The sequence below is a fragment of the Balaenoptera acutorostrata genome, chromosome 8 (genome assembly GCF_949987535.1).
Source record: "Balaenoptera acutorostrata chromosome 8, mBalAcu1.1, whole genome shotgun sequence".
NCBI classification, from domain to species: Eukaryota; Metazoa; Chordata; class Mammalia; order Artiodactyla; family Balaenopteridae; genus Balaenoptera; species Balaenoptera acutorostrata.
In genome coordinates, this window is record NC_080071.1 from 71542901 (window position 1) to 71556561 (window position 13661).

The 13661-nt window shown below is 35.9% G+C and overlaps 1 protein-coding gene across 1 annotated transcript in view; it reads left to right on the forward strand.

Moving 5' to 3' along the window:
- The window catches only part of SPAG16 (sperm associated antigen 16), a 913876-nt gene that overhangs the window by 535687 nt on the left and 364528 nt on the right, over positions 1–13661 (forward strand). Inside the window, exon 13 of the mRNA XM_007187870.2 lies at positions 6845–6971. Coding sequence (XP_007187932.2) covers positions 6845–6971 — 127 coding nt within the window. The remainder of the gene's footprint in view (positions 1–6844; positions 6972–13661) is intronic.

The window sequence follows — 13661 nt, forward strand, 5'->3', positions numbered from 1 at the left end:
CCCAGTAACTATGTAATGCATGCCTTTAGAAAACAGAGATATATATGTTAATGGTATAGCTATTCCAAATATTAAAGATTCTTTATCCATCTATGAAGATGCATGTAATTGACACATGCACGCATGGAGATGTACTTGATAAGAGAATAGGATCACTATAAATATTCAATTATTCACAGAAATGTATATTAAGTAGTTATTGTGTCCCACATACCAGGAGAGTGAAGCCAGAAGGAAAAGTATTCTGAAAAGTGTTATTCATTCTTAATTGTTTAGTCAAGGTAATATATACAGTGAAATGGGCAGCTTATTAAGTGTTCAATTAGATGAGTTTTGACAAATGTATATACCTTTAAAACTAATGAAGATATAGGCCATTTCTGTGATCACAGGAAATTTCCCATTCATCTAATGAAAGCCCACTCCCAATAGCAAACACTGTCTGGTTTCTATAACCATAGAGTGTCTGTTCTTGAACTTCATATGAATTTAATTATATGATACATGGACATATTTATCTGGATTCTTTTATTCAGTATTATTGAGAGTAAAGTATATTGTTGTAATAATCAACAATTTATTATTTTTAATCACAATCTAATGAGTTAATATGGTACTACTTCATCTAATATGTAAGGACCTTAAAACAGTGTAATTCCATGTTTACCCCATCTTCGTGATTTTGCTGTCTTGTATTTTACTTTTACGTACTTAAAACACTGTCCAGTACAGTGATGGTATCTTTACTTTAGCCAGATGTCTTTTAAAAATTAGAAAAAGATGTTTTACATTTACCCATATACTTATCATTTCAGTTGATGATATTCTTTTCTGTATACAGATGTTTCCATCTGGTGTCCTTTCCATTCAGTCTGAATACCTTCTCTTCAGCATTCATGTAGGAAAGATCTGCTGGTGATGAATTTTCTCAGCTTTCATTTATCTGAAAAGTTGTTCCATCTTCATTATTGAAGATATTTTAACGGATTATTGAATTTTCAGCCCTTAAAAATGTTGTTTTATTGTATTCTGTCTATTGTTTCTGTTGAGAGGTCAGTTGCCATTGGCATCATTGTTTCCTACATGTTATGTTTCTTTCATTGATTGTGACTTTCAGATTTTTGTTTTAGATTTTGCTTTTAGCAGTTTTACTATGATATGCTTAGGTGTGTTCTGTCTATTCTTAATTATGCTTGGATTTTCCTGAGCTTCTTGGATCTGTACATTGGTATTTCTCATCAAATTGGGGAACACTTTAGCCAGTATTCTTTCAAAAATGTTCTAACCCTTTTCTCTTTCCCTCCTCCTCTACACCTACCCACCACCTCCGGAAACCCTGTTATCCCTGTGTTAGACCATGTGATTATCCCCACTGATGACTGGGGCTCTATCTATGGTTTTTCAATATTTTTTCTCTGTTCTTCAATTTAGGTATGTTCTATTGATCTTATTCAAGTTCACTGATCCTTTTTTCTGCAGTATCCAACTTGCTATTTTGCTCATGCAATAAACTTTATTTCATGTGTTATACTTATCAATTCTTTTTTGTATAGTTTCCATTTATTGTCTGAGAGTCTCTATTTGTACACCCATTATAACTGTTTTTTTAAATCCTTAAACATACTTATGATATATGGTTGAAGTCTTGGTCTTTGATTACCGACATTTGATTCATCTTAGAGTCTGTTTCTACTACTGAGCTTTTTACTTGATTATGGGTCACATTTTTCACCTCTTCACATGTGTACTAATTTTTTGTTAATTATATGCTGGATGTTGGTTAATAGCAAATTGTAGAGAGTCTATATTAAGTGGTCTTTCTACAAAAGGTAGTGAGTTCTGTTCTGGCAATCTGTTTAATTACAGGCAGATCATTTTTGCCCTTTCAGGCTTAGTTTTATTCTTGGTAAGGACAAGTCTATTTTGATTTTGAACTTAATTCATGAACCTGACCCTTACTCCTATGCTGGGTGCTTTTCTGTAGTCACAACTGAAAGTCTGAGGTGCCTACTGAGTTCCCTCCACTCTAGTTGGGATTAAAGTCCAGTGTCTTCCAACAGTTCCTGGTCTCTGGTATCATCGTACGGCACTCAACCACACAGGGCTTGTAGAGTCTTACTCTGTAGAAATGCCATCTAGACCTTGGCCAACAATTCGCAGCAAATCCCCACGCAAACTACTGCCATTTCCCATGCAGCTCCCTTTTCTCACATACCCTTCACTGCAAATTTCAGGCACAGCAGCAGGTCAAACTATTCCCGTTTCCTCTTGGCTCAGTGAGACTTCAAATCTACTGGGGTTCTACTACTATATTTGATAGCAGGGAAGTGCTTCCAAGCAGAAAGTCAGGGAGGTCATGGAGCTCTTTGAATTTTTTTCTTTGCTCAAGGATTCCCATCCTGTGCTGTGTTTAGTTCAGTGCCAGAAAACAGTTGCCTCATATAATTTGTGTCATTTTATAGTTGTTTGTTGTGGAGGGGGAGGCACAGTACCGGTTACTTTATCATCGTAGCACAAATCCCAGCAAGACACTTTTATTGCTGGTTAAAGGAGATCAAGGAAACTGCCGGACGTGAGGCAGGTTGAGGGTGGTAAGGGAGACAAGGGCCTTTAGAGTTAATATAGAGCCTGTGACTTGAGGGGTTTTGCAACAAGCTACATCTGTACTTTAAAATATAAAAGTGGAGGAAAGATGAACTTCAGGAATCAAGCCAGTAACACACTCAGTGAGAAGTCTTTTGGGAAGATAGCAAATCTGATTAGAAATTAGAGTTAACCTAAATCTAATTTCCCTCCTTTTGCCATTAATCTTTAGCAAGTAGCTGTCCCACATATAATGTTAAGTCATAATAAAAAGAAACCAACCCAGAACTGATGATGAATTGCAAAAATTGAAGAATAAATGAATATAAACCAAATTCCACTGAAGATCATACAGTGCACAAGGAATTATGTAAGTAAAGTTACCAATAATTCAGACAAAAAGTCCTCTATATTTTCAGTCAAATTACAGAAATGCTGTATTTCTTTTTTTTATAAATTTATTTATTTTGATTTTATTTATTTTTGGCTGCATTGGGTCTTCGTTGCTGAGCGCGGCCTTTCTCTAGTTGTGGCGAGTGGGGGCTACTCTTCATTGCGGTGCACGGGCTTCTCATTGCGGTGGCTTCTCTTGTTGTGGAGCATGGGCTCTAGGCACACAGGCTTCAGTAGTTGTGGCACGTGGGTTCAGTAGTTGTGGTGCATGGGCTTAATTGCTCCACAGCATGTGGGCTCTTCCTGGAACAGGGCTCAAACCCGTGCCCCCTGAACTGGCAGGCAGATTCTTTTTTTTTTTTTTTTTTTTTTGTTAATATTTATTTTTGGCTGTGTTGGGTCTTCATTTCTGTGCGAGGGCTTTCTCCAGTTGCGGTGAGCGGGGGCCACTCTTCATCGCGGTGCGTGGGCCTCTCAGTGTCGTGGCCTCTCCCGTTGCAGAGCACAGGCTCCAGACGCGCAGGCTCAGTAGTTGTGGCTCACGGGCTTAGTTGCTCCGTGGCATGTGGGATCTTCCCAAACCGGGGCTCGAACCCGTGTCCCCTGCATTGGCAGGCAGATTCTTAACCACTGCACCACCAGGGAAGCCCCTGGCAGGCAGATTCTTAACCACTGTGCCACCGGGGAAGCCCAAAATGCTATATTTCAAGTTGATTTTACATAATAAAATAGAACATCAAAAGAGCTAAAGCATTTTATTATGATTTTATAAGACAATAGATGCAGATAGAAAGCAGACTGAGAAATATCAGGAAAAAAGTGAAATCAAAAACAGAAATAAAGGTTTTTGATTGCTCCCTCTTCACAGACACACAAATAACCACAGTTAAGAATTATAAAGAACAGGTGTGAAAAAGAAATTTTATATATATATATATATATATATATATGTATATATATATATATATATATATGGATACAAGGATTATAGAGAAAATGTTAAATGTAGAGGAAAATGAGACAAAATAAAACATAGCGGGTGTTCTTAAGGGGGAAAAAAGAAAAAACAAGCAGAATAAATGGAAGAGAAAAACGTAAAGATATAGTGAAAGAATAACTATTTATTAGAATAAGAAAAGTCTAAGATGGAAATTGCTATCAAGCCATGCCATGGTGAAATTTCTGAACTCCAGTGTTTGCAAAAGAACTGTCAGGGCTATGGGTATAAAAAGCAAATCATCCACAAAGGAAGTTAGGCAGGAAAGGGAAGAGAGATTCGGCTGGCCTCAGACTTTGCCCCTGGTATGAGACAGTGAAACATTCCTCCACAAACATTGGAGAAGTAGAACTGATGGTCCCAAGATATTACAACCATTCAGAATTGCTCTTGAAGTACTGAATAATCAAGAAAATGTATAAAAGTATGGGTTCAGAGGATTAATTTAAATAGATATTAATTGAACACTAGGAGGATGGGAGTCACTGAGCAACACTGGGATTTATGATTACTGATCATATGTGTGTGTTATAATTTTTGACATTGTAAGATTAACAAAATGATTTCAAAAAATTGGTAGGTGAGTAAAAGAAAAATGGGAGGAATTATAAACATGTTATAATTATAAACATTTCCTTTTTAAATTATACTTTCTATAAATGAAATATGACTAAAAATAACATACTTAATATTTTCTTAATGTGAGGATGTTTTTTAGAGAATGATATTTCATAATAATAAACTATTGACTTTCTTATATAATTTAATTTAATAATTTACTACATTATATATAATTTTCATTTTTCTATGAAATCAATCTCTCTCTCTTTTTCTCTGTCGTAGAGCTATATCTGGAGCAATTACTCTAATAGTTAAAGATGATTATGTCAATATAGTGGGCTTTGGAATATAAACATTTAAAGAAATGTTTTGTACTTATATTTTGAGAATCATTAGAAAATAGCAGGTAAAATTTCTACATAAAACAGTACTTCTTTAAAAATAAAAGAAAATAATTTATCCTGTAAGTTTTAGCACACATCTCAAAAAAATGTCATAAATAAAATCTGAGCATACTTACAAATATCCAAATATATTTTTGAGGGGTCAGGTATTAGATATTTTAGGCTTGTGAACCATATGGTCTCACATTACTGTGCAACTCTGCTGTTGTCATGGGAAAGCAGCAATAGACATGTGTAAACAAATTGATGTGTTCCAATAAATCATTCTTTGCGAAAATAGGCAACCAGCCATGGGCCATGGTTTTTGAGCCCTGGTATATATTGACCTTTCATCAACCTCAATGATCAAAATATTATCAGCCTCTCTCAGAAATATTAAGATAAAGAAACTGATACAAAATGGCCCTGATTAATGAATTTATTGATTTTATTTCCTTGTTCCTGACATTAATTACTATAATACTTCACTTTGATATGAAAAGTCTCAATCAAGGGGCAAAACTGAGTAACTTACATACGTATCCACATAAATCTTAATATTTTCTAACTTCTCAAAAAAGCCAAAATTTAAGTAAGGAGGAACAAACTTTGCTCCAAACTGTTCTTAGATGTTATGCTCAATTTGACTTCTTCCCTTGCCTTTTACATTTACAACCTTGGTCAAAAATCTCAGATTGTCGGAGCTAGATTGGACCTCTCAGTGCATCAAATTAAGTAATCTCATTCTCACAAGAAGGACCCCTACTGCCACTGAGGTTAATAACTTCTCTATGGTAACCCTGCTAGTTCTTGTCAAAGTTAGGACTGGAACCCAGGCTACCAGCTCCCATCGCAGAGTTTTTCCCACTCCACCATACTGTCACGTATGGCATGGCTCAAGCCAGATAGCCATCAGCTGATCAGAGCTTAATGAGCTGGTTATCATATTAGAAATGTACTTATATTGACTCCTCTGTTCTCGGCATTATTAGTTATCCTGTTTCTTCTCTATTTTTAAAGTAGGTTTATAAATAAAGTAAATTAAAGACAATCAAACATTACAAATGAGAAGTGATACTGCTCTATGAATATATCCTGCTTCATTAAGAAACAGTCCTTTCATAAAATGGCAAAAGGCAAAGCTGCAGTTGTCTTTCCTTATGAGTTATTTCTAATCATTTAGGTCAGTGGTTCTCAGACTTCTGTGAGTATCAGAATCAACTGGAGAGCTTGTAAAACACAGACTGTTGGGCCCCAGCCCCAGAGTTTCTGATTCAGTGGGTTTAGGATGAGGCCCAGTTTGCATTTCTGATATGTTCCCAAGGGGTGCTGATGCTGCTGGTCTGGGTAAAACACTTTGAGAACCACGGGTTTAGATTCGTTAATTCACACTTCTGCTCAGGCTTCATCTCAGATCCAGTGAAACAGAATGTCTGGGACTTGAGGTGGAGTATCTGCTAAAAGTATCTCAGGTGATTCTAACATAAAAGCCCAAGCAGCTGAGGCGGGGGCGGGGTGGGGGGAGGAAGAGAGACTGAGCAACTTAAAGAAGTTTCTCTGGTCTTCCCATATTAAGAAATGTTTTCTTCATCAGTGTATTCCTTTATGAGATGGGAACAGTCTTTAAGTAGTCATTTCATGATAAGGAATAAATGAGGTAGTATGAAGATGACTTTACCAAGTGACTTTATAAATTGAACGTAATTTAAATTTAGTCAGTTTTATGCTGCTAATTCTATAAAGTGCTTAGAATATAAGGTGATTGTAGAACTCTCCTTTTAAAATGTTATTTTTGTACATCTTGCCACTTGTAAAGCTACTTTATGCCTCAGATACTTGAACTATCTTTGTTAGCATTGTATAGACAGAATAAGAAACATGTAGTGCTAAGTCCTACAGCTTTAACTCTTACTGTTTCTCTATACAGTGAAAGATGCAGATGCACTTTGTATGGACATACAGACTCTGTGAACAGCATCGAGTTTTTTCCTTGCTCCAACATTCTTCTCACAGGTTCTGCAGATAAGTCCCTGTCTGCATGGGATGCAAGAACGGTAAGCAAATCATCAACACTTTTTCCAATTTTGATAGGTCTAGTTACTCTTAGTAACTTTTCAGGTATTAGGTACAATTTATGAAGTAATTGTACAGGGGCATGTAGGTTAAAAGAATGGTAATAAGTTCCTATTTACAAGATCTTGTCTATGTGCTTTTATGTACCCTGCCTCCTAAAAGTAGGACTATAAAAATAATATAATTACTTCATTAAACATTAATGCAACAATTTTTTATTGAGATAGAAACTCTGCTGATACAATACATATGACAGGGAAACGCATAGCACCTCTCCTTAAGGACTTTGTAGCATGGAAAGGAAAGAGAAATGAGATTTTAATGCAATGAGGTATGTGTTAAAATGGAAGAGGATACAAGACGCAGGGGAAAAGCAAGAAGGAGAACTCTTATCTGCCTAGGCTGTGGATGGCTCCCAAGAGGAGGCTGTGCTTGAGCTGAGATTTGGAGGGTAAGTAGGATATACCAGGTAATCTCGAGAAGGTGGATTCCAGGAAACAGCAGTGCATGTACAAAGCCATAGAAGTATGAGGCTACAAAGGCATATTCTGAGAGTAATAATATGTTTGAATAGAGCTTAAGGAAGGAGGAAGAAAAAACAAGCAAGAGTATACAGATAGACAAGGACAAGATCATTAAGTATCTGATTGAAATTTTATAGTTTCAGAAGGGATCTATTAAAGCATGTTAAGCAAACAGGGTAGCATAATCAGGTTAGCCTTTTAGAAAGATTAATTTGATAGGAGAGTTAAGGGAGTCATTCTAATATAGGAGGCTTGTACAGTAGGCTGTGAGCAGTTGAGAATTTGAACTAGGAGACTGTGAGAATATAAAGGAAAGTATGGATTCAAGATAAGGGGTTTAACTCTTACAATTTGAAGAGTGACTGGATGTGGAGATAATGGGAGGAAAGAAAAGGGGTTTAAAGGTGACCCAGTTTATCTAGCTAAGACTGAGGGTTTTCCCGGGTTGTGGGATTTTTCAGTGTTAAAACTAGATAATCCTGGATTACTGTGGCTTCAGAAGTGAATTAGATGTGAAGAAGTGGAGATGGAATTTGGGAACTACACTTTCAAAGAGTTTGGCTGTGGAGATGAAGAGGAGAAAAGTCTATACATGTAGGATCGAATAGAGGTCTCCTTTTTTCAGATAGGAGACAGCATGTTTATTTGCTTAGCGGTAAGGGAGAGGAAGGGATTAAAGATTCGGGGAAAAAACAAACACATCTAATTGAGCACACACTTTAGTAATCTGAGGAACGCCAAAATATGCAAAACAGGGTCTCCATATTTGTTTGTAGCAACATTTGATGAGGATAATGTAGGAGACTATACTAAAAAGAAAAAAAATCCATATTTTATGGTTCATGAGTCAGGAAAGAAATGCAACTTGTAATGTTTCCCATTTATCTTCCTGTATACAATGCATGATTGACCTCAATAGAGGAATATGATGGTGAACATACAGATAGTATGAACAGGGACCCAAGTTCATTATGGGAGGCCCTATTTAGTCCTCTGAGACAAATTGATTTAGGATAAATAGGGAACAAGGAGACCTTAGGTTCACATATTATAGAAAAACAGCTAATGGTAGAATGACAAATACCTTAGACACAACTTCACATGTTGCAGCATGTCAAGGGGCAGCAGTCAAGGGGCACTGTGGGAAAAGTGTATCAGCCATGAATTAAGAGTAAAATCAGAATGATTTCTTGTTGGGTAAAAAAGGTGCCACAACCTTCTCCTTGCTTTAAAATAGCTTAGACCCTGTGCAACAGAATTCACTCCTGCTAATGGAGCATCAATGAAAAAGCAAGATTTTCAACGCATTTAGCCTAAATACTTACATGTGAAGTGTGTATAAAAGCCATTGGTAAAGGAAAACCCACAGAGAAAATACTAATTTAGTAGTGACCTAAGTTTTATGCTCATTTTCTTTTGATATCAGATTTTGTTTTTGTCTGTCTCTCAGAGTGCTATAACTGAATGTTATCAGGAAACATGTCTCTTATTTATTTTCTTTCCTGTGAAAAACTGGAGCACTAATGCTTGGAAGTAAACCTGCTCTTACAAAGAGAAGTTGCCTCTCGTGTGTCTGCCTTAAAGGCCTAGAGTTGCTTATTGATGGTGGCCTTCCTACCTCTTGTTGGGAGCTCCTTGTATACTGGTCTTATTTCCTACAGTATGTCCGGGAGCAGGAGAAAAGAGGGATTCAGCACAGCACAGGGCATTTAGCACACAGCAGGATAGCATGTGGATTGAATGTATGTCCTTAAAAAGGTTGTATTTCTTTAATCAATATTAACATATATTTTTCAAATTTGTTTTAATGGCAAATTAAAATTTTTATTATTAATATTATTACAATTTTATAAGTATTTCAAACCAGATGTTAAAAAATATATATTTAAATTGGTATCTATATAAAATAGAATTAGCATGTGAAACAAAGGGAAATTCACTTAATTTAGGTTATTAATAATTAGACAATGCAAGTTGTTAAACGTTATTATAAAAGTCTACAAATAATATATGACAGCAACTCTAGAATTAAACAGAATCATTTCACTTAAGTTGCGTTAGCAGTTCTGGTGATTTGTTTCAGATCTACCTCATTTTTTTAAAACACAAAACAAAACAAAACAAACTTGAAACAGCCAGATTTTTTAAAATTCATATTTTATATATAGTTTTTAAAGGGTACATGTTACATGTTGTTTATATAATATGAAATTATTAGCTTTTTTATTTCACAATGATTTGTGAAGAAGTTAAAAATAAATGTATTTTTGTAGTTAAATATTATGAGATGTTGAAAAAAGTAACCAGGATAGCTATAGTTTTTTTCTGTGTAATAGCAAAAACTGTACAACGTACTGATATGGTTGGTATTATTAGACTTGTAATATCAACTACATCTGTAGTATTCTGGTATTCTCCTTTTTTATAACTTTTATATTATGTTAATTCCTTGATAAATGGTAAACTGTCAGGTGATACTGAAAGACTGAACCTAAAATGAGATGAATGACTTCCTTCATTGTAAAGCAAAAGCAGAACATTTTGTCACCTCAATGTGACCAACTAGTATTGCGACATTTTCTAAAATTTTTTTTGATGAAACATGAAAATGACCAGTGGATTATATTCCTATAAATTAGTTTTAAACCTCTTTCTCCCATTCCCAAACATATACTAGCCTTAAATCATTAACCTGATCTAACAGCTTATTGTCAAAGATAATGAATGTGGAGACCTCTAAGTCAGTCTCTAAGTCAACTGGACAGATGGGCTCTGAGTTTTGTGGGAGACAAGGAAAGGACTATAAATCTTCGTAATTACCAAATGGAGGCTATTAAATAGCTTGCAGTTTGGAAACTCATGAAATTGCTCTGTTTTATAGGACTACATGCAGAGTATTTTTCCTCAAAGTTATGAAACAATAAAATTATTTTGTTAAAATTGAAAAAGAAGATTGTAATATTGTCAGAAAATGATGTATAATATAGTACATTTAATGAAAACTTATAATGCCCTCTCAGAAAGCGACATGAAAAATTCAAATATACATCAGTGATTTGGAAGCCTATTTAAAATAAAGGCCGAGATTATTAGTCATTCACAAGTCCAATGAAAATATTAAGGCTTTAGAATTTTTTTGAAAAAGAGAAAAAAAAGAATGTGCTCACTGTACAGTAAAACATAGAATAGAATGAGTAATACGTCTGTGAGTTCAGAGCTAGGCTGACAAAGATCAGAGTTGCTGACATTTCGCCTCTTGCGATGAATCAGACACACTGAGTTCATGGCCTGGACCGCCTTTGGTGTCCATGTCTTGCTCCCTAGACTAACTGCAGGCTCTAGTCCAGCATACTGTGTTGTCCCAACTTAGCTGTAGCCAAAAGATCCAGTAACTGATCACTCTGAGTTCCTATGAAGTGAAAAAACTGAGAACTCACCAAAAAAGTTACTCTTGGGTCCTGTGTGGTGCTAACCCATTGTGGACTCCACAGTTCAACCTGCACCCTGCCTAGGCTGTTGTTCTCCTCAGGTGCTACCTGGTGAACTCTTAAAGGAGCCTGACATTATTCAGAAGCCCAAATGTGGAAACAAAGGCAAAGATTGTACCTTCTCTCTCTAGGTTTTATTCCTCAGCCACATTCAGCTTAGCAATATTTATTGAAGATCTTTGTGCCAGGCAATATCCTGGGTTCTGGACTGTTGACTGTGACAGAGTCCCTGCCCTCAGTGTACACACAGTCTACTAGGGAGCAGACAAAAAGAGAAATTATCTTAAAATTAAAGGTAGTAATTGATATATGCTTGATATAAACTCAATACAACTATAGCTTTGGCTTCTTGTGCCAAAGCTCACTATTCCAAGAGGTGATTTAGTGAATAACACTTATTGAGTACCTACTATGTGCCATCCCTTTACCTGTAACAGCTAAGTAATGCTTAGTGGAATCATCACTATCATCTGTATTAGGAACTGAAAAAACAAAGGCTCAGAAGAGTAAAATATGTTGCTCAGACCAGCCAATTGGTCAGTGCAAGAGTCAGGAAGCAGGCTGACTCTCCAAACTCAATTCTGTATTTTTTTTTTTTTTTTGAGTCATGTCCACTGGCTTTTTTTTTTTTTTTTTTTTTTAATTTATTTATTTTTGGCTGTGTTGGGTCTTCGTTTCTGTGCGAGGGCTTTCTCTAGTTGCGGCAAGCGGGGGCCACTCTTCATCGCGGTGCGTGGGCCTCTCACTGTCGCGGCCTCTCTTGTTGCGGAGCACAGGCTCCAGACGCGCAGGCTCAGTACTTGTGGCTCACAGGCCTAGTTGCTCCGCGGCATGTGGGATCTTCCCAGACCAGGGCTCAAACCTGTGTCCCCTGCATTAGCAGGCAGATTCTCAACCACTGCGCCACCAGGGAAGCCCACTGCGTCACCAGGGAAGCCCTGTATTTTTATTTTACGGCCTCTAGTTTTAGTTGGTTCTCACTGGCAATCAGAATAGTGTTAAAATGGCATTTCAGTAAGAAAAGATGATTCAATATGCTTACATTTTCAAAAATGTTTGTTTAACAGTGTAATTCAATGATTCATTAGTCAGATCTATGCTTGGATTTAACAACTATCAGATGTGCAAATGATCCCTCACAAAGACACAAAACTCTAAAGAAAAAAAGTGCATCATGGTCTGTAGCTATCAATTTGGATAATGGATTTTCAAATTCATCCAGTTATGCAATGGCATTTTTGTTAAAATTTGCTAGGCATTTCTCCCCTCCTGAGGTTGATCAGTTGGTTTTATAAAGTAACTAGAAGTTTTCTACTATTTTAAAACAAAGTAGAAAATTATTTTCCTACATTTTTAAGAGTTTGACTCAATAGCTTTGAAAGGTGATTGCCCTTACATATTGGCAGGGGAAGCACTTCCAAACAATTGTTATCAAATGCTCCATAGAGCAAGTTTCTTTTTAAAATGATTCCTTTTTTGTTCACTGTTAAAATGTCACCTTTACTTTGATGGAATGATTAACTTTATTATTATTTTCAAAAATATTTGCTTTATAGTACATGGCTAACAAATGCTTATCAAAACATAAAAGGTCAAGAAATTAGGAATACCTGTGTTTTGGGGAAAAAAGCATATGACTCGTCTTTAAGGTCAACTTTAAAATACATGCTTTGCTAAATGTAACAGTCAAGTTCTGTGAGGGTATGAAACATTTTCTTGGTCACTGTCTGATTTATTATAAAAGATTCTGAAGATTCTAATCATCAAAGGATCTATTTGAATAAAATTAAGCAACTTAAAAATACTCAGTGTTCCAAACTGCAATAATATGTTGCAGTACACGAAGAAAGCTTCACTGCATTGTTTTCCATATATTGTGATGCACCTTACTTTGGAGACCTCAATTCAAAGACCTTTACATATATTACACAAATCCTATGCAAAGCTTACTGCTCCCTCACTAAATAAATGTCAGCTACCATCAGTTATTAAACTCACTATATACTAGCCATGTGAAATTAGCCAGTATAGTGCAATGATCTTTTCTTTCGAAAAAACCTTTCCTTTGCTATTTTTTTCTAGCTAAAATACCTCTTCCTCCCTTCAAATGGAGAGTTTACTTCTATTCTTAAAGATTTACTTATCCTTCCCTAAAAAAAGTTCTCCATTTTGCCCCTGTGGATTAGGTGTCTCAAGAAGCAACTAAGAAAATTTTATACCACATAGAATTTTGCCTTTTTGGGGGGTAAAGTACTTAAAATGTTGAACTTGACAAATGAGGTATTTTTTTTTCCACAAAAAGACAAACCTTAGCAATTTGCTGACTTTTTTGTAATAACTAATGGTTTCAGTAACATGGTACCAGCAGTTATGTTTGAAAAATAAATATGCTTAGTTGTGTTTCTATAGAGTCCTTGGCTTAAATCTATGTTATCTTGCATGTATGTCAGACAGTACAGCACAGTAATAGCACACAGCCATTGTGCCTGGATTCAAACCCAAATTCTGCTGCTTATTGGCAGTGTGGCCTTGGCCATAATTGCCTGAAATCTGTGAACCTCAGTTGCCTCATTTGTAAAATATAGTCATAGTTCCTATCACATAAGGGTATAATGGGGATTAAAGTGCATAGAAAATTGAAGTGCTTAGAAAATTGACT